Source organism: Corvus cornix, chromosome 2 (genome assembly GCF_000738735.6).
Source record: "Corvus cornix cornix isolate S_Up_H32 chromosome 2, ASM73873v5, whole genome shotgun sequence".
Classification (NCBI taxonomy): Eukaryota; Metazoa; Chordata; class Aves; order Passeriformes; family Corvidae; genus Corvus; species Corvus cornix.
This window is the reverse complement of record NC_046333.1, coordinates 107,507,787-107,529,912: the sequence shown is the minus strand read 5'-3', so window position 1 is coordinate 107,529,912 and position 22,126 is coordinate 107,507,787. Positions and strand designations below refer to the sequence as shown.

The window sequence follows — 22,126 nt, the reverse complement described above, 5'->3', positions numbered from 1 at the left end:
TTCTATTTCACCTCAAGTATGAGTAATTATGCTAGTTTAGTAATTATTAGAGATGAAAGAAATTCTGTTAGATATGAGTCTCCTAAACTTCAGTAGCTTTAGTTTTAGCCAGGATAATGATCAAGGAGTAGTTAGCCATATGCCTAGGGACTATGCTGTAGCAAAAAAGATAGGGCTGATCTTGGGGGTATCCTTATTACAACATGTTATAATTAACATTTTCATTCAGCCCTCCTACTTTCCAAAAAAATCTGCTTTATTTTTTTCTGTGCACACATTGGTAAGACTGCACAAAATTGCTCTCTTCCAATGAATTTTTGAACCAGGACATTTGTCTTCCATATTTAGAATATTAGTTAACACTCGTCACAGATTTTTTTCTGCCATTTCATGTTCCTTTAGTTTCAGACAAATTTTTCCCCTCTATACTGCATAACTATTAAGAAAAAAGATGTAGAAGATTTTTTCCCCCCTCCTTTTCAGGATTTAGTCTAGGTTATACATGTCCTTCTGGGGTGTGCACATTTGGGTTTTAGATTTTCCTTTAGCTAGAGTGATGCTGTGCGTGCCATACTGCAACTGTATGTTCTTTGTACAGTTGAATCCATATAATGTGTACTCAAAAGAGTTGTAGGGTTGTTACGTACCAATTCTGCACAATTAAAGCCCAATGAAATTTTAGATTTTGGGGAGTTGCTTTCATTGTGGTTCTCCCTCCCTCTTTTTTTTTTGTGTCATGGGAGTAAGGCAGAGGGCTGTTTTTTCAGTGAGTGATTTTTCTGATACTTTCACTTTTAAATGTAGGTGAAATTAGGTGCAATTTTTCTCTGGAAGAGTAGGATTTCTAGTCCTTCAAGATTTCTTAAAGTTTTATATATATATATATATATATATATATATATATGTATTTATCTATATATATCAGTATAGTGACATTCCCCCCTTCTTTATTTAATGTGATATGGGCTTACTGTGGTTCTTGAAAAATGCAATATCAGTAACTAGCTAGCCTTCTTACAAATTTGGAAGTGCTGGTCGTTAGTTAGACAGCTGGCTGAAGCAGAATACCTTTTTTGTCCTGAGGAAAAATGGATGGGATGTTGATAGTGAGGATTCCCAGTGATTTCCTTCTGCCCCAAACCCCATTTTTGGAGAGCTTATTCTCTCATGCAAAGGCAATAACCTGGAGCATGAATTTTGTCCTTACCTAACACGAATGCAAAACTGCTTTCCAGTTTCTCATAGAGATGTTCAGTGTTCCACACAAATGTGGAAAAGCTACAGCACTTCTAAGTCGAAGTGTCCTGGTTGACTGTAAAATAGATGGCTTTTGTGTACAGTCCCTGAGACCTGTTGTGCCCTTACTATTTTTTTGTTGTGCTTTGCTGGAAAAATATATTTCAAACAATGAATTCCTTGATAATTGATTTTCTAGTTTCATTTTTCTGGTGTTCACTTTTTTGGTAACATATCAAGTTCAACTTCCATTATTGATTCATTCACTTTTTGAAAGAAGCTTTAAAAACAAAAATAATATACCTGCTCTGTTTCTGGACTGGATGATGTGATGCAGTGAGGCAGTGTCCTTGGGAAGACCAGGCTATGCTTTGATCAACAAGAACTTTCTCTGGCACTGAGTTATGATGGCTGGGTCTTTTTTTCCAGACAGAATCAAGTGACTTTCTAACTTTTGACAGTGGCAGTAGGAAGGAGGAGGGGGTGGGGAAGTTAATTATTTTCCACCTCTAAAGAATACAATTGTGAGGAAGGAACTTTCTGATTCACTGGTTCCAGGACAACAGGATGTCAAGATCCATGCCTGATGTAATGTTTTCACTCTGAAGATGGGAGGAGGAAATGGGTTTGTATTGGTCTCTGCATGCAACCACTGACCGGGAAGGGATTGTGTTATGTGACTTATAAAGAGGTAGAGCACAGGAACAGATTTGGTTTGCAGTTTCTGGTGAATGTGTTGAGTAGGAGACTTGCTTGTCAGATGCAAATGTAAATCAATGGAGAAAGGTCAAAAATCTTTAAGGCTAGGTACAAAATTTTAAAAAAGGCTTTCATGCTGCAAGAGGTTTAGTGCTTAGATGCTGCTCTGCTTAGTTTATAGGTGACTGGTTGCCTAGTGGAATAGTCACTTTGCACCTAACTCTTGGATTCTTTATGTAATTCACAGGTGCTTAGGGGTTTATGAATGTTGTTGAGTAGAAATTATTTTAAGGAGACAGTAGGAAAAATTTGGAAATAATAATGTGTCTTAGCTCCTCCCCCACTCTAGATGTGGGCATCTTAGTGCAACAGGGCATCTCACAGCAGTCACTTATCTGACTCAGGTTTTGGAGATAAAATTCCTTTCCTCCCAGGCTAGAAGGAATTGAGGTGGTGTGCTGCTGCTCTTCCTCTTTCTTTTACTGAAGGGGGAAAGTTCTTTGCTCTGCTAGGATGTGAGAGGTAGGGTTTCTATTCTGTGCTTTGTCTAAAGGTGTTTATCTGTATCTCACAGGGAGGACATCAGTCATTACACAGCAGCATATTGTGTTATGAGCGTGAGTTGCCCTGTTATTTTTGTCAATGATGTTTCCCTTTTCAAAAGTCTAATTAAGTATTTGTCAGACAAGAGGGTGAGAAAGAGCATTCATACATGAGACTCAGGGCTCAAATAGCTTGAGTACCATGAAGAAAAAGGGGAGACCTGCGTCCTGGTTTGCCAGATACTAACTGCCTTATTACCTCTGATGAATTATTTCAGTGCAACTAGAACTGGAGTCCACTTACCCCACTTGCTGTGATGGTGCCCCAACAGCAAGGATAAAATATCACGCTGATTCTTCTTGTTTCTAGTTCGGTGAATATTGTAGATGAAGTATGGTAGTTTCAACAGCAATGAATGAGTGCACCTCAAGTCTGAGGGTAAGTGTTCTTCATTAGGAAGCTCACAACGTGTGTACAAATCCTTCTGATAGAGGAGAAAGTTCAGCTGGTGCCACCCACATCCTGGGTGAGCGATCTAACCAGTGGATGTGGGCAAGAGGGGAAAAGGAAGATGTATTTCAACCCACACATTTTCTGCCAGTGTTTTATAGCAGCCAGGGAAGAGTATATGAACTCTGAAGAACCAGCCCATAAGATTGCGTCCAAACCCAGGGCAGGCAGGAGAATACTTATCTTCCACTCTCCAGATGTGGTGGGGCTTCAGTTTGATTTCAGCACTGAGAAAGCCTCGATGGTAAAACCATAGGTACTGCCTGACCTCAGTGGCATCTGAGCAGAACTGCTGACAATTTAGATTTAGCATCCCCTCACTAGTTTTTTGGCTTCTAAGCTCCTCTGTGGACATAGACCAGATTGCTGTTCTACATGATAGAAAGTCATCTAGAATAGAGCAGAGAGTCTGAGGGATCAAAAATTAACTTATAAAACCCTGGTATACAATAGAAGGAGATCTCTGGTAAATCAGGGATAATCTCAGTTGAAGGGAAGTAGGTGTTTGGTTTGGTTTTTATTGACTCAGATAAATGTGTGCCTTTAAGTAACAGAGCTAAAACATGCAGCTGTGTTTTGGTTTGGTATTCAAACAGTGTCAGACAGCCCAAACGCCTCAATTTAAGTGTCCCATTTTAGGTACATAAATAAATTGCTTCCCTTCCAGAGGCAATGATCATCTACAGTAACCTTTACTGTAAGTCTTCATAGCTCTTCTTTATGTCACCTGTCTTCAGACTTGTGTGATGTTGGTTACTTTGAGGTTATGTGATCCATACACCAGTTTGATTCCAATTACTCTCTCTTGCTGAGTTTAGACTTTTGTAGACAGTGTTTAATGAATTTCCTGTTTTCTAAGCACAGTTGAAAATAGAGTCTTTAGGAACACTAGAAATTCTTACTTATGTCACATTGAGTAAGAAAACTGAGGTGATACATAGCTTCAGGACACTGAGAGGAATTACTCTGAATGTGTTCATGTTAAGTACTGGACTTGGTAATTGGGGTTAAAATTTATCTTAACCTCCTAACTTCTGTCTTCCCCCAAAAATGGACTGGCTGCCCACAGCACGTTGTCAGGAATGGAGGTGGAGTACTCGGTCTAAGACAGGCAAGACAGCTGAAAGTCCTGACCCTGGTACTAAGAACTGACTCCCTCTTGCTTTGCTAATTCTCACTGTGGTCCTCAGTTTGACTCTGAGATTTATTATAATCTGTTACCTTGCATGATAGAGAGTCTTAGGGATGACTGAAATTTACTTGAGGTTTATAAAAAGCTCTGAGATTCTTTGGAGGAAAGTACTTTTTAAAATATAACATTATTAGTTTACCTAACAATAGAAATATGAGTATATGTAGATGTGGTTTAATCTTGTAAAAGGATGCATGGTTATGGAGGCAAAGTTAGAATTTTGGACAGGATTAATTAATCTATTACCTCAGCTGCCCAGAAAAATATATCCTCCCTCCCCCCACCCAGCTTTGGGGTTTAGAATTATTCCTCTGCTGCTGGAAAGAGCCTCTTCTGCCTTTTCTGCACACAGTGTTATGTAAAACTGGACGTCTTTAGGCTGTCACATTTGGATACTGTCATCCTTGAGATCAAGGGTTGGAAGAATATCCAAAGGATTTCTTAAGCATAATTTCTTTCCACTTAAGTATATTTATTACTTTTATGTTTATGTGCTGCCTAGGAAAATACTTTATTTTAGCATAAGAATAATATTTTCCAACCACCGCAGTTTAATTGGGAACTCCTAATTCAGTCATTCTACAAGAAGAACATTAGGGGAAAAAAAACAAGCTCAGTGTTGGGACAGACCAAAGAGAGGAGTGAAAAATACGAGTGCTATGAGGGACTTTGTCTTCTGGAATAAGCAAATGCAAGAGGAAAGAATGCTTTATATAACAGGAATCTTTTAAGGAAAATAATTTCCAATGTCAGAAGAATATTGTTACAATGCTGGGGGGGAATAGAAATAGGAAAAGGGTTATGTCACAACACAAAGGAAAACAAATCAGGCACATAAATATTCATGCATATGATTAATTGGATTTTTGTAAAGTTGTGGCTACACACAGAACTGATTTTCAGTGGAGTTCTGGAATGTAGATATTTGAAATGTTAATATGCCAATGCATTTCTTTTTCCAATTCTTCTAACACTAAAGTCTTTGGGAGGATGTACATTTGACAGTCAAATTGGTAATCTGGCTAGTAGCTGATAGACACAAATTGATGCTAGGTGAAGTTGTTCAGAAAACAGTGCTTTCTTAGTAGTTCTGAACTTTTATGAGTGCCAGTTATTTCAAATGCCATTATGAAGCATTCTGAAATATTTGCTGAATCTCAGAAGTCACCCACTGAATTGCTGCTCTAATGTGCCACAGCCGGGTGCGAAATCCTGTGCTGGCATGTGTCAGCCAGAAGGGTTTAAGAGGTGAGTCTTAGATACCAGTGGTACCTAGGGAGAGAAGAAAGCCAAGGAAGGTGTAGCCCTAGCAGGTGATTCACTGACACGTGATCCTGAATTTAATACTTCTCTGTAACTTCTTTAATTTCAGTTTTGCATCCTGACTGAACCCTTGTGGAGACGTATTTCCACAGCATGTTATTGCAAAGTGTGAAACATCTTCAGAATCCATTGCCTTTAATAGAGCTAGAGGATACTCAATGTCCCCTGCAACTGGCTCTTAAATTTGCCTTCTGCTATATGATTAATCTGTCTGCTCATACTTAATATCTACCTGTAGATGGTGGCAGTATGAATGTCCTCTTGGTTTTGATGTGGCCACGAGGAGAAGTGGAGAGATACTTCCAGAAATTACAGTCATTTGTAGATACTGAAATAATGGCACACACGTTTTATTTCTGTTCTGTCTCAGTAACTCAGTAAATTGTGTATTGATTATGCTAATACAGCTACTGTCTCTATTACTTGTCTGCAGAAATTATTCAAACATGTAGATTGAAGATGCACTTGGCAAAGTTACCATCCTAAGAAAAAGGCTTTTGTGCAAAGATGGCTTTAAATTGAATTACTAATCATATGCTAATGGAAGTTTATAGATCAAGTATTGAATTGTACAAAATGCAAAGTGCAAGGTAAAAATATGTATTCTGAACTTCCTATCCTGACAGTCTTAGTTGCTACATTAGGTTTATTTTCACATCTCTCAAGGAATATGTTTTATGAAAGGATAAATCAATAGCAATCTATTTTTATAGTTTATTTTGGGACATGGAGCTTCTCCTGCTTTGTTTACCAAGCTGAATAGAGGCTCAGGCATTTGGGGCAGTTATTTTTTTTCTTTTTCAAAATTTATTAATCTACCTAGACTAGAAGAAAACAGACTTTTTTCAATTATCTTTTGCTTTTATTTTATTATGGTTTGTAATAGGTCAGAAATCATAAATCTTAGCCAGAGTTCTTCAAAAGGCTTCCCTTTCAGTGAAAGTGTACTTTTCCACATTTCTAATTTTATCCATTTCTTTTCTGTGCAAGCTTTTTCCAGGCATAAACCAGAAATGACTTGTGCTCTTCCTTAGGGTGCTAAATCTACAGATTAACTTTTCAGAGAAGGGGAATCCTGGTTACTCAGTAGAATATGAATGAGAGTTTGCAAGCTAGAAAATATGTACATATTTTGTAGCAACTTCAGAAAATAATCTCCCTCCTTTAAGGTCTAGCCATGAGTCCCAGGAACAGACTAAGCAAAAGGGGTGAAATCCTCATTGATCAGCAGGTGCTGCTGTAGAGCAGTCAGGAGCTTAATTCTAAATTTAGGACCTCTATATCAAAATTCCCACAGGTTTCCCTCATTGGCTGTCCTTGATGGTTCTACTTGATTTGTTGCATTGTTTTTGTTTTGGTTTGGTTTTTTCTTTTCCTTCTTTCTTTAGAAAGGAATAGTTGGTCTTAATGTTGCCAGTCAGCTGCCCAAGCATGAGACTTGCTCTGAACTGAAACGAGGGTTTGCCTTGGACACTGGCTGTACCAAAGCTGAAACATCTTAACCTTTCACATGGATACAACTTCAGTTTAGAGATAGTTTTGTTTTGGGTTTTTTTTTTAGTAAAATTTTAAAAACTGGTATCTGTCAAATCCACAGCTTTTATAATGGGAGATAGAACTGACATGTTGGATTTCTCTTTTCCCTTACTGGTATTTTTTTTAAATTGCTCTCAAGAAGTGAGATGCCACAGTTGTAGTGATCTGATCTTTTTTTGAAATTTTGTTACTTGGGGTTCTTGGTTTTGTTTCTCAAAAGTTGTCCTGAAAAAATGGGTAGTAGGAAATTGATCATTTGTTGTTTTAAGGAACAGATGAGTTAATTGAGAAATATTACAACAGCTAACAAAACAGATGAGGAGTGATCATAAACATGTAGTTGTAGGGACAAGGATCATTGTTGCTTTCTTGACAACATGTATCTAGAAGTTCTGTTCAGCTGTCACATCACTTTTTCATATTGGATTATAATGTATTCTGCTTTCCTGAGGCCTCTCCTTCACTGGTATTCTGCCTTCATTACACAGAATTCATCTTACCTTGTGCTAGGATGTGGTATATGCTATAATGAAGGTGACATCTCTGTGCAATTACAGTTCTAGGGTATCAATAATTTTGATGTTTGAATTAATAATAGTGCATACATGCTACTCTTTTATTTGCATATCATCCTTGTTCCTTTTTTTGTTGTGTTCCATGCTTGTGCTAGAGAAAGGGTTTTGGTTAGCAAAATTTCAGTCATCCCTTTGTATAGATTCTGTTTAAAGGTGTCTTCCTCTTCTGAAAAAAATTAGTGTAGTTAATGTTTAAGGGAGGTTAACATTGGCTGCATGTCACACTACCTTTCATATTCAGCTGAGTTTAACAATGGCCTGAGAGCTGAAACAGTACTGAAGTTTTCAGAATCTGGTTGTCAAAAGGTGTTAAGTGCTAATCGAGAGCTTATCTGATGCTACCAGCTGTAGCCTACTTAATGTAAGGAATACCCTTGCAAGTTGGAGGAAGGAGCTAACTTAATGCAAAGGAAAATGAGATGCTATTTTGTAGGTGATTTGTGCTAATGCCAAGATTCATTGATTCAGTGGGTTTTGTAGAAGAGTTTTCTTTTTCTTTTTACCATGCTTCCCCCTAAATATGGGGTTTTTTTTCCCCTGGTAATTATGTCAGTCTAGTTGACTATTATTGGCAAGTCTTTGTGCCATGGCCTGTTGTTACCTACTCGTTTCTGTTGTGACTGAGAATCCTTAAAGGGATGAACAAGGGTTTAGAAAAATGCTAACCACAGAGTTACCTGCTTTTATGCTTGTTTCCTTTTTCAAGTGCCATAAAGACATAGTGGTCAGCCTTTGTTGAAAGCAAACCTCAGCTCTCACAGAATTTTCAGATCCCAAAATAGCAGGAAAGTTGTAAAATGTTTGTTTTCACAAGGCATATGCTGTCATGTTTTCATGGTACAAAATTGCATACCTGGAAACAATTTGTTAGGAAGTATCCATGTTTATTTTTCCCATTTTAGGAGCTAAAAATGTTTGGTGTACCTCTCAGTCAGCAGTGTGAAGCTAAGTACATCTCCTTGTGCAGTCACTTCTCAGGAGCAGTGAGAGATTCTGGTACTGCAGCTGGTGGCAGTAGACATTAAGGACAGAACAGCAGAAAAAATTAACTCTTGCATTTTAGCTTACACTTAAAAGTGGAGATCTTGTCTAGCTCTCAACAGGTAGCCACTTGGGAATCAGTTATTGAAAAGTTCATGTTTGAAGACTTCAATTCCATCTTGAAACTTCAGAAATGGTAGAGTTCTTAAACTGCTTTTTTGAACTGAGTAGTGACATTTATCATGGTTGAGGACAGCAGGTACATCTACAACTAATAAGGCTGATTAGTAGGTAGTGATGACCAAAGTGAGTTTCCTCTTGAGGGATGGAAGAGTGGACTCATTTTCAGTTTTAGAGCTTGTTCTTGAGTACATTTTTTGGAGATACACCAACAGCTAATGATGGACATAAATAAGGTCAGGTTGGGCTTCTGCAGAGGTTTCCCTGGGGGTTTCGAGGAGCTCACAATAGATGGTATCTTTTATTTTTTTGTTAATGTATGCTAGTTTTATTCATTATTTTTCTTGCTTTATTGATGAAACTTACTGATCTGTGCTACCTTAGAGAAAAATCTTTCTATTTAGCTTAGTTTGCGTTTGACCACATGTTCCCCAAAACTCAGCTTTTCATGAGCTTTTCCCACTGCTTTCTTTGTCTGACCAGTTTCCTTCAGCTGTGAGGATGCTGGGATGACTGCTTCAGTGTACCAAAGGAAATCATACAGTATTATCACAGCTGAAGTACTGGTAGCATCGTGGCAGCAAAACACAAGTTCAGCTCATAAATTAGCTCATAAAATCATATTTTGTGAAATACTGGACTGACTGCAGGGCTGGGGAAACTTTTATCAGATCTCTGTCGATGAGAAGAGTTTGCTTACTAGCCACGGCTCTGGGATAGAGATATAGATTGTTTAGAGTCCTTCAGAGATTGTACTTGACTCTTTCTAATATATGCACTGTGATACAAGTTTCTGGTGTCCTAAGAGTGTCCTTATGAAAACTGGTGTTTTTTTTCTAGAAACTCAGATTCTAGAAACAACCAGTTGTATGAAGCCTTGGGGTTGGCGGAGGAGGAAAAGAGGTACCTGTGGAGTGTGTATATGTATCTCTTCTTTTGCATATATGTCTAGATTTATATGTGACCCCTAAGTGTTGCACTCTCTTGTCCCAAGAACCAGGAAAAATACCTCAAATCTTTGGACTTTTAATTCAGTTGCATGATTATTTTTTGAGGTCTGAATTCTTGGGAGTGGAAATGCTGCAGAAGTGCAGTCTTTCCCCTTTCAGCTTTTTCCCCTGTGGAGGCAGAATGAATTCTTTTCTCTCCGCTGTTCTCTAACCCAAAGAACTCGGTCTTTGGGAGAATAAAAGGAAATGGTTCTGCCTTTTAGCTCTTCCCTTAGTTTTGCTTTGGGAGAGTCAATCTTACTTAGGCATCATATCAGAATGTACGAGAACAGCGCTTTCTAATTTTTCAAAGTAGCAGCAGAATGGCTCTTGTTAGGTTCACTCACCCAACAAGTTTTGAATAGTGAATCTGACAAGAATTGTATTGTTTTTAGTTCTACTGCTCTGGAAAGCTGTGAGCCAAGGGAAAGACGCTGGCATGGTATATACAGTAAAACAGCATGGGGTTAGTTCTCCTTTGCAAGGCTGTCTGCACTGCTGAGATGTTTGCTACTGAATATAGGATTATTACTATTTTTTAAAGCTTATGTATGAATTAGCACACACACCTCTCCCATCTGCCAGGAGAAGGCTTTCTCTTACCTGTGTGGAGCAAGCAGAATCTTAAAACCCGTAATTGTTCTCTTATTTAGATCCATAATCAAATACAGTAAAGTGCATTGAAGACAAATATCCCAGAGGAAATTCGATTTGTTTTTTTAAGCCATGAAAAAGATTTGGTTACTCTGTTCTCAGATTTGTAGCTTCCATACAGCAATGTATTCTGTCTTAGTCTGGTCTACACTTTCGCACTTTGCAGTGCAGCTTTTCTTGCCTGTGTTGTGCAAGCATTGCTGGCTTTCAGAACTGAGGCTGGTGTAAAGGTGCTTGAAACACTTCAGCTACCGACCTAACATCTTTTTTGTTTGTTTTGTTTTTGTTTTGTTTACCTTTTTTCTGACAGTAGAAGAAAATGAAACAGAGGACCATCAGGCAGGTGTGGGACACACAGCCGCACAGACTGGTAATGCTGAATTCCTTCATTAGTGCTTGCTTACCATTTGACAACAGTGTGAGGGATTTTTGTATTGGGGTGTTTTTGCAAAGCCTGCACTCTTCTTTCTCTGTTTCAGCTCATTCTTGAGGCTTGCAATGGAAAATAATGTTCCTTTCCCCTTACCTTTCAATTTCTGACAATTAGAAATTCTGCCTTTTTTAGGTCAGCTGACTGAAAGTGAGATGCTTCTAAAGTGTTCTAAATGCTTCTAGAGCATGCTTTTATTTTTTTCTTTTTATTTCCTTTTTTGTTAAGTTTAATCCTTCTCTACATTCCCCATGGAAGCCACCCCCCAACCCCCCCCCCCCCCCCCCCCCCATGCCATGTCAGATAACCTTGATTGTTCATTTCACTTAAACTATTTTTGTATTTGTAAAATATGTGGTTAGGGGTAATTTCTTTAAAGATTGTTTGTATAATTTCTTGCCAGAGATTAATTAAGGGCTCTTTAATTTTAATAAGTGAGATTGGGTGGACAAAACTGTTGTTTGAGTCAGGATCACAGGGATAAGTATTGGTAATAATCATGAAGAAATAATCGTTAATTCCCCAAAACAACAAAGACTTCTTTATTCTCTAGCATGGTTCGGAGAATGCAAGAAATAATTTGTTTCTGTCTTTGGTACTGGTTTCACAGAATTTTATCTGAAGAGAAGGACTGACTCATCTGAATAGTCTTATTCATTCAGCTGAGGTCACCTTTTGGAGTAAGGGCTGACTCCTTAAGGATATTCCTAGAAGGCTAGTCATCTCTGAATACATGTAGGTAATTTGTTTGAGGACAGTTGGAGTTATTCCTCTTATGAAGGTGAAGAATACAGTTAATTTTTTCTTCAGCTCGAAGACTTTATATTTCTGTGGGTGTCCTGTGGGTTTGTGTTTGGTGCCTTTTATAGATTCTAATGGCTTTGTGCATAAAGTAGGTTGTTCGAAAACAGTAAATAAAATTGAGGGAGTTATTTGCCGTCTTAATGGGAAATTTCTCAAACTCTTCTCAGTGTACATATGTCTCCATTTAACTACCTGCAAATTCTTAAAAAAAGCAAACTTGTCCTGCTGTAGAGACACAAAGTTGAAAAACAGGCAACTGCAAAACCAGAGATCAATGTCAAGGAATGGTGGCTCTTCTGCATTTTTTTCTTAAAATAATTCTCAGTGGCTAAGTTGCATTGCTAGTTCTTTATTTCCCACCATGTCCTGTGTTGTTCCCTGTTTATTTCTAGGCAGGATTTAGCATTCTGTTTTTCTCTACAGCAAGAATGCAGTGCTGATATTAAAAACCAAAAACCTGATAGAGCAAGGAGTACAGAAGGCCTGCACTGTGTACACACTGCCAGAAGTTTTTATAGTAATACTTTGTATCTAAGCTCTGGCTCTAACCATTAAATGTGCTTTTTATAGAGTACCAAGTTATAATGTAGTGCAGCTACGGCATATTAATCTTACTGCAGAGATTTAATGAGGCAGTTGTTTTGCGATGGACACTATTGGGAGCAGAGAGCGACAGAGTTTTACTTTACCACTGAGCTGAAGAAATATTCCTTGCCTGGTAATAATTACAACCACATGATCTAAGTTTTCCTTTCTTTTGCCAGCACTTTTCCATGCAGAAGTGGCTTGGAAAGAGGTCTGCTGCAAGGCAGTGAAATGGATTGGAAAGGAGGCTGTTTTCTTGGTAGTTTGATGTTTTAGTTGGGATTATCGATGGATCCTTGCAGCATAGGCAGAAATATGTAAGATGAGTTTCAAGAATACAGACAGTCTTTGCCAGTCCACTGAGATGACTTTTAGATATTCATTACTTTTACTTGACTTTTATATGGGTTATAAAAAGTAAATGTGGTGAAACCTCATTTTTACATGGGCAGAATAGAATTTCTGCTGGTTGGCCTTAAACCGCTCCCATACTTGAAATTAATTGAAGTCCATGCCTTTATTGCCTCCAACACTTTTAAGCCAATGCAATTTTTCATTTTCCCCAAAGTTGCAGTTTTATTAGACCAAGTTACAGCAATAACATCCCTTATGAGAAGGAGGAAGAAGGGGAGAACCACCTGCCAGGGAACATAGTAATGAGAAAATCATGCTTCTTTTAATTTCCATTTATAAATAATGTTAACATAATCAAGAACAGAAGACAACTGTTCTTTCTCTCTCTTTTTTTTTTTTTTAAGTGCCTTAATAGGTAGAATTTATTTCTCTTCCAAAAAAGCAACCTTCATTCATTTCTACACTAGATAATTTCCAATGGTATCTGAAGGCAGAGAGGATGTGTGTGTATTATTGCTGATGTGTATTGAAAAATTTCAGTTGGTGCATGGGCAGCTTCCAAAAAAGGGCAGGGAAGCCTCTGGAAATCACAGTGGTATTTGCAGATGTTGAGAAAAGTAATTTTACTATGAACACCGTTTTTATTGAGGGAATTGTGGCTGTGATTGTTGCAGATACTGGGGAGAAAGAAATGTGGGAGATGAATGACATTTGCCCTGAAGTCTATATATGAGCCTGAGCTTTGAACAAGAGGTTAAGGAGAAAGCACAGATGAATGCGTATTGCATTTATAAAATATTTTATCCTAGTCTTTCAAAAGAGCTGCTCAAATAAGGCAGCTTATCCTCAATTTAAGTAACTATTTAAGGTTAGACCAGCTCTTGATGGAAGATATTTGTTGTTGCAACAGAAAAGCTATCTATTCACAAAGCCTCCAAATGATATTTGCTCTCTTTAAATATCTTCTTATTTTGGTGGTGACATCTCTTCACAGAAGCAGATCACAGTGGAAATGCATTCATTGAGAGGGGCTGAGACTGCCAGAACTCATTTCACAAAGCTGTCATAGGCTAAACTCGAACCTAGGTCCCAGAGGGTCCCACTTAAGTGTTGACCTAAAAACAAATGTGCCAGTTGGCTAGAGCATGTATTCTAAAGTTGCAGCAGAAGGGAATAAGCTTGACTGACTTCTGTCCCTGTAGAGTTTATATCTGCAAATGCAGAAGGAGAAGCAAAACATTATTAGTCTTAAAATGATGCTAATTTTAATAACTGGTCGCTAAGTATGAGGCTTAAAATTGAGTTATTCTTTAGGCTTTTGTGCACTAAGGGGTCCACGTGTGCCTACGTGTGTGTGTGTGTTGCTGAATTCCTGTAAAATGCAAGTGTTTCTGAATACTGAGTCTCGAGAATTCCCTCCCCTCCCTTTTCTTTCCTTCAGCATTGTACTTAAAGCAGAGTCAGACACTACCCTTATTTTAAAACAAACAGGTCTGTAAACTTTATGTGCAGCATTTAAATACTCATGTTAAAATTCAGACCTAGTGGCCACATTTCCCTGAGTGCTGTCAATTTTATGAGATGAAACTGGGAGCTTGAGCTGAACAACTAATAGTATGCAGCATGCACATGCTGCCTTCCAACAAGTGTTTAATGATGTTGGGGTCAGTTTGCAACAGTTAAGACAATTATTTCATTTTCTGGGCTGTTTCGAACCTGGTGATCTCCTAGCTACTTTTCTTAATCTTTCAAAATATGTTGGAAAATGAAGTGGCAATGGAAGTTATTAGATTCAGAGTATTCAATAATGGCTAAAATGTCATAAAGTCTTTTTAGAATTAGCATACCTTTTTTGGTTTGTAAATTTGCAGTCTACTCTTCTATTTGGAAGTAGCTGCCCAAGTGGAAATTTCCACTCTTGAAAGAACCTTGTGGATGTAATTTGTCATATAAGGACTTAGTGTATAGGCAGGGCTTTTGCACAGCAAATATATTTTTGCTTTCAGAATGTGTTTTTTATTTTAAAAAATTAATCTGGTTTCTCTCTGTAATATAATTCCCTTAAAAATAAATACTGCCCTTTACCCCTGTCAAAGAAATTCCTCGGTTTTGATCACAAGCCACATGGCATGAGAAAGACTTCCTGACATGGGTCATTTCCAGTTTCTGCTTGCGGGTCCATCTGTGTTTGCACAGTTGAAGGGCAGGGTGCAGCAGTATGGACCAAGGGATACAGAGAGATGATGAGAGCTCTGACCTTGGTTGTGGGCAGCGAGAAATACAGGAATGGCTGTGCCCAGATTGCTGTAGGGTGCTGAGAGCGGATATGAGTGGTTTAAAGTGGAATTGCCTTCCTGCTTCTCCTCACACACCACCCCACCCCCAATATGAATGTAGTGTTGGCATGTTTTAGTTTCTCTTCTTCCAAGGAGTTGTGCAGGATCCTAATCAATTTCAAGGCTAAATAAAGTATGTTCACAGATAGCACCTCTCTGTTCCCCTGGCCAGGGAGCCCACTCCTGGTTAGCCACCCGCTTGGCTAAAGAGCACAACATCTTAAAATGTACTTGCACAATCTCCAGTTATTATGTGAGTTCATACTTGTTTTCTAAAATGACTTGTTTTGGTCTCAGCTCTCTCAAATATCTAAAAGGAAAGATGAGGTGGCCAAATCAGAAAAGGAAAAAGTGGTGAAACACTTGCATTCCTTTTGCTGGAATGTACATAACCATTTTTTTTTCTGCATTTCACTTGTTTTAATGTGGTTCCCAAGAAAAAACAAAGTTAAGTGCCAGCTTGCTTTATTAGGGAAAACAGATTGGTTTATTTCTGTCTTTTGAAGGAAGCTTTTAGTAAAATGGGCAAAAAGTCAAGAGTAGTTAAAGCTACTGTGTTCCTCCTCAGAGGAGGAAGAAAAGTTCTAGACTACACGTTATCTCACTGGGCTGGTCATCTGCTGAACTGAGGCAGTGCAATGAGCTGTGAGGTGTCTCTGCACACATGGGTAGGTGGTGAGGCTGCACGTTTCTTCCAGTTTAGAAGCTTCAGTTGGGCTCAGGACTGTTGATCAGAGGCTGGAGCTATCCCCCAAGTGCCTGTTAATACGTCAAACAGATAAAGCTTTCTTTGTGCACTATGTAGCCTTTATACTAGAGTGGTTAGTTTCCAGTTTTCCATGATGTGGCAAACACAGGAACTTGATCAGCATTGTCTTTAAGTTGTATACAAGTTCAAAGCATGGGTAGCATTTTGACCCAGGGTATAAGCTTTCCAGGGCTTTGTGTCAAATAGTGTGGTGATGGAGTATTGAAATGGGTTGTAAAATAGAGATTAATTTCATGTTTATGTAAATCAAATTTGTTAGTCTCTTAATTCTGGTAATTTCCTGCAAAACGCTGTAGTTAACAGTGAAAAGAAGTTCCTGCACACTCACTGATTTGATTTTTCTTTTCATTGAAAAACTAATTGCATAGGTGGTTTATCCTTTCTTACGATGATCAAAGCAGCTTCAATAGCTGTGATGAAATTGACAAACCTAACATTGAAGCATGGAAGAATAGCTTGAGTGAGAAATGGAGCTGCATTTGTGGGAGTAGAAGGGAAATTTGCTTTTCATTGAGATTAGGAAAAAAAAATAAGGAGAAAAGCCTCTTTTGCTTATTTAGCAATAAATTCTACAGTGCGCTGCAGGCTCATGCCAAATAGTTTTCTTCTCATCATTAGCACAACAACCTATCTTGATTTTTTTTCAAGTGTTCTCTTCTTACATGCCTGACATCACAGTCTTGATTTTCTTTCAGACCCGAACTGTAAACTAGAAGACAAGGCAGAAGATGGAGATGTGCTAGACTGTAAGAAAAGGCCGGATGAAGGGGAGGAGTTAGAAGAAGAAGCTGTGCACAGCTGTGACAGCTGCCTCCAGGTGTTTGAGTCACTGAGCGATATCACAGAACACAAGATTAATCAATGTCAGCTGACAGGTAAACAATACTTATCACTTTGTGGCTTTGTGCACTGTTCTATTTCTCATTCCCATCCTCTGATTCTGATATCCCTCCTTTCTCAGTTATTTTATTCCTGCACTTGAGTGCTTGGTTGAGACCTTTATAAACAGATTTTGGGACAGGATTATACTGTAAAAGGAGCATTATAAAATTCCTTAATACCAAAGGATATATGACAGCTGTGTGTGTTTTCTAGATTCATACTGTACAGCTTTGCTTAAACATGTATTTTTCTAGGTCACTTGTGAATGCAGAGGGCATTTGTAAGTGGGGCTTAAGAGGCATAATGTCACATAATGAATGAATTTGCACAATGGCCTGTTGCAGATCTGAGCTGGATGTTGTGTTAGTCTAATCTGTTAACTACAAATGACTGTACAGTAATCAGTAACTGAAAGTTGAGAGGAATTAAGCTAATTGTTAGAGGGGAAAATAAAATCTCAGCTTCAGCCAAGGGGCAGAACTGAGTGCTTATCAGATACTACTGAATTGAGTAGAGCTGGGTGAATGGACCTGTATACCACCCAGATTCCTCTGAAATTATCGTAGATAGCCCCCTCACTGAGAAAACCATGTGAAACCTGCTGAATTTAAATTTAGTTGGTTTTTCGATAGTATACACTGTAGGTCCAAACAGGCTCAGTGTCAAGAGAAAGGCATTTAAATTTTTTATTAAATAGTGTTTTATTTTTAGCCTGTACAGTGGAAAATGTATTTATTATGTAGTGAAGTTTTGTTAAAAACCTTTCTTTATTATGAGTTTGTAAGTAAGAAAAACCATCCTTCCCATTTGGGAATGCTTTTAGAAAGTGTCATTGTGTGCAAAGTGGCATTGTGTTTGGAGAGCTTCCTGAGTTTTGGTTCAAATAGGTCCATAGGCTAAGCCCTGTCAGAATGAGACATAAAAGTCAGATAGCAGTACCACTCTTGAGGATGAAGAGTGAAAAGATGATGAGCAGAAGAGGAATAAGTGGGCAGGAGAAGAAGAAAGATTGAGGAAGTAATGTGGATTTGTCAAATGATTTTAATCCTCACTTCAAATTATGGAAGATGAAAATCTGCTGCAGCAAGAAGTGTTTACTTTTATTAATATATTGCTTTGCCTTTTCTTGCCTGTAAAATGTATTTCTGACTTGAGATACAATCAATTCAATCATTTTCTAATCACTCCTACAAACTTCCAGAATGTATTTGTCTACAGTGCTCATTATTTCTGGCATATGGATATTCTCTCTTGACTTGAAATAACTTAAACATTTTTCTCCCTTTTTCTTCACACCTCTCTCCTTTCTTTTGCACTTTCTGTGTTGAAAAATTGGTGGCTTAACTTGTCTATTCCTTCACTCTCCCAGAAAGCACTCCCCTTGCCTCAGTCCCCTGGCTCTCCCCTTCACTGTCTCAGAGCCCATTTATTTCTCCCTGTGGTTTTTTTTCCTTGTTCTGATACAGCTGTTTCTCCTTTCTGGTTAGTTAGTTGCTGCCCCCTTCTACCAAGTGTTTCCTCTGATTTAAAGCTGCAAGCAGAGTGCACTGAGCAGTGCTTGCACGGTTGGGTTAAGAAACTGGAGAAAAGCAGGTGAGGGGAGCAGTAAATAGGAAGAATCCTGGACCACTGCTCCTGAACACAGCAGTTCTTGCTGAGAGCTGTGTTGCTAAATGAGAGTGAAAATAAGGATGCTGTATTAGTCAAGCTGAGGGGCATGTGTGAAGGTAGGAATACACGTACATACGATGGCAGAGGATGGGGAAGTGAAACTGAATCTTGAAGGAAATTGTTTAAGTTCCTGAAAATATCTTTGCCTCTCTTTCAAGGAAATTTGTGATAGTGAATGGGTAGAGACCAGGCAGTGTGGAAGCTAATGAAGTGAACAAAAACCAAAACTACACACCCTTCTGGAGTACAAAGTTGACAAAAAGCCAACTGTCCTCTGTTTCTAAATATAAATGACCTAAATACACCCTTAGAGTTGAAAAAGGGGCCTGAATGACATGGCTGGTGTTGAGGATTTCTTCTTAGGCAAAAAAAAACCTAAACAGGTGGTTAGTGGGGTAGATTCAATGCAGGGTCCTAAGGTGCATGTATAACCTTACACTAAGGACACAACATTTAAGACAACCTCATTGGCTTAGATTATTTTTAGATAGTCTGTGACAAACAGTTGACAGAAAGAAGCCTAACTTTCTGTTCTGAAGCACACTATATATTTGACAAAAATAAGGGTTGCTTTTAGCATTTTAGTCAAGCTTCCTGGACGCTTGTCTTTCTCTTGGACTTCCACAAGCACCTTTGGGTGTCACACTCAAAAGTTTTTTAAAAGAAGGTGTTATCAAGAAGAGCTAGTTGCACCTCCCTTTCCCATCACAGTCCTCTGATGCAACAGCGTCTTACATAATTGCTCTGATTGTGTCCTTTTGGAGGAGTCCCGCAGAAATTAGGAGACACTCTAAGGAGTCAACTAATATGTCTACAAACCTGTCAGTCACTACGTTGTTAATGAAAGGCAAGAGGTTTACAAAATGTACTTTTTCCTACTGTATTCTGCTATTTGGATCAACTGTGTCGTCTCTGGAGGAGGGCAGAGTGTATCATCTATCTTGAGATGTTTCCAGTCTGAGTCTCAGGCAGGGAAGAGTTATCTAAGATGCCCATTATGTAAAAATGCCAGGGCTGTCATCCTCTGAAGGCCACGTTTAAGTTGTGAAGCCCTCCAAACCTATTCTTCAGATGGCTGAACCAGCTGCTGAAGCTTGTCTGGATTTTACTGAGCTTCACTGTGGTGCTCTGTGAGATGCACAGGGAGCTGCACCGTGAGACTTTATGAACTGTGTATGTTGATCCAGTTGTAGGGTCATTTTCCATTCAGTTTTATTGGGTAAAATCTACAACTATGTTGCTGGAACAAACAGGATGACAAAACAATGGCTTAAGGCAACCCTCTAGTAAAACCCTGAATATGAAACGTGACGTTTGAGTGTCACAGTGTCTCGACTGCGCCTAGTTCTACCAGCCTTGTAAAATGCTTGAAAATGAGGCTTGCCACTTAAGGTTCTCAAACTGATGCTCTGGCTTCTAGTTTTTGCATTTGAAAATATCAGATGTGTTCCTCTGAAGTTCTGGCAGCTCAGTGGAAGGAGTAAAACTGCTTTATTGAATCTTCATTCTGTACTCTCAACCAAAGACAAGAATGAGGAGAAGGGAGCTGGTTTATTAAGCAGTGCTCCCAATCTCTCAAAGTGTCAGTAACCCCCCCCTATTCAGAGGACAGTGGAAGATGAGAGTTACTTACACCTCTGTGAGATGTAGCTCTCAGGATCATGAATTGCTGTTCTCTTGCAGATATTTTCAAAGGAGGAGAAAAAAGTTGTCCCCAACTGGTTCCTTTCTGTAATCTGTTGTTTGAATTGAACTCATGTTCTTTTTTCTGGAGGAGGGCATAGCTGCTCTTTTATCCTAATGTGTGCGCTATTGATCTTTTCAATTTGGGTCTGATCCAGTATCCATTGAAGTCAGTGAAAAGATTCCCATTGACTTCAGTGGGGGATGGAACAGGCCCTTCATGAGCTATTTAGTAATATTTTTTGCTATCATCTGAAATTCTTGTACTGAAGCTTTCTCTGAAAAGGTGATGATTTATTTATGTTAATTGCTGACAATTCCTGTGATGTTTGTGGAATACAGATAATGGATAAATGGGGGGGAAAGTTCGAAAAATTCTTTGCAACCAAGGACAGATAAGATGCTGAACTATATTCATTTAGTCATTACAAAAGATTGGCAATAAAAACATGGATTTAATAGTGCTTCTCTCTGATGTTAATGCTTTTCTCACTGTGTTCTTCCTGCAGCATTTCATTTAATAACTCAAGCCACTTGCACATTGTCATCCTCTATGTTGTTTTTATAAGCAAAGGGTCCAATTAGCAGGGCTATGAGCCTGATATCTTTCTAGTATATGTCAGTCTGGATCTCACTGGAGGAACTTGAACACAGCATCAAATATGATGCACTACTGATAAACCCTCAACTGCACCTCCTCTCCTCTTCTGCCATCAAGAAAAGAAACTTAACCTTTTTCGTTGCTGCCATATATGCTGTTGGTAGGACACAATGTGTCAGACACTTTCTCTTATTGTCTCCAGCTCATTTTATAATCCCTTTTCCCTGCACAGTGCTTTGTGCGTTTATTTTCCCTTTCAGTCCTCAGGGATCCTGCTTTATGAAGTCTCCCGTGTCCGTGTGAGAACTGCCTCTCCACTGGCTGGCTCTGTGTGCAGAGGTATCCAGCTCAAGCTTGGTACTCTTCTAGATCACTTTGGCGTCAGAAATCTCAGCCATAACCAGAGTGATACTGGAACAAGGAGCATAAACATGCAGTGAACATACTGGTCTAGCTGGCTGAGTTGCTGAATAACTCAGCAGCAGTGGACATGCTGGCACACAAGTCTGCCATTGTCCACCTCAACGTGAGTTACAGAGCATGTTACAGAACTTTCCTACTAGCCCTATTGGCATCACAGGGTGTAAAACTTGCCTGAAAGCAGGCTACTGAATCATATGCAGTCCTAGCTTCAAGGCTAAGCATGGTCTGAGGGAAAAGACATGAGCTATTTCTCCACTGGAGATATTTCTTTGCCTTTAGGTTGTTAGGCAGGCTCCGTTTTATGCTTTAGGCTCTAGCTTAGTTCTAGAGCTCTGACAGGTTAAGTATGTCAGGTAGAGCTGATAGCCACTCCTGTTATCACCTAAGCTGTTTCTGATATTGAAAAGGTTACTGGTCATAGCTGTGTGTCCCCTGCCAATGAAGAGATGCAGTCCTGCCCTCTAGCCTTGCTCAGAGATTCTTCTCTGATGCCATCTGAAAAGAATTCCAGCAGATGTATTAGGGGCTCATTGTTCCAAGTGCTGGTGTCCATCAGCACTGGAGTATCATGAGGGTGGAAACTCATAGATAAGTCAGTATTTCTATGTTTCTAATTAAGACCAAAATTGATTTTCATCATCATCCTGAGAAACACCTACTTTCATGTCTAGATATGAGGAGCTTGTGCTACCTAACAGCTTTACAGACAGCATGCACCATGAGTGATCATGGACTTAGCAAACAGGAGGCAATAGAGATTCCACTGTAATGGTTTCCTTCTCTTGCCTCTTTTCTCTTCTTCCTAGTGCCCAGGAATCTTCCATCTTTCTGAATGGGTTGGTAATGCCACGACCATCTCCTTCACTAGAAGACTTGAAAACTTTCCATGGGATTTTAGTCCCAAAGGTTGTATGCTGTGCACAGTGAGACTACAAGATCAATCTTACGAACACTTGGTGTTACCATGCTTTGATGTCCTAGCTAGAACAGCTCTTCCTGCTAGCAAAAGAATCCTGGCCAAACATATTGCATTTCTTGACAATATTTTTTCGGTTTCCACTACATGTGTGGAGAAAGATACAGGGCAAGGCTCCATGGTCATTTCAGCATCACAGAGAAAAATCTGAGCTTGATCAAAGTGCTTCTGAGGACAAGGACCCTAAGAAGTTA

General features: G+C 39.0%; 1 protein-coding gene across 10 annotated transcripts in view; it reads left to right on the top strand.

The window, feature by feature from the left end:
- The window catches only part of ZNF521 (zinc finger protein 521), a 229,987-nt gene that overhangs the window by 7,925 nt on the left and 199,936 nt on the right, over window positions 1–22,126 (top strand). For 4 of the 10 annotated variants that reach the window (XM_039548435.1, XM_039548430.1, XM_039548434.1 and 1 more), the window contains one exon: window positions 16,392–16,571. Coding sequence is in view for 6 of the 10 variants with exons in the window: in XM_039548430.1 (XP_039404364.1) it covers window positions 16,392–16,571 (180 nt within the window). In the remaining 4 variants the exon portion in view is untranslated. Of the gene's footprint in view, window positions 1–9,615; window positions 9,679–10,728; window positions 10,789–16,391; window positions 16,572–22,126 lie in introns of all 10 variants that reach the window. The other 6 variants (XM_039548429.1, XM_039548431.1, XM_039548433.1 and 3 more) reach the window with 3 other exon arrangements.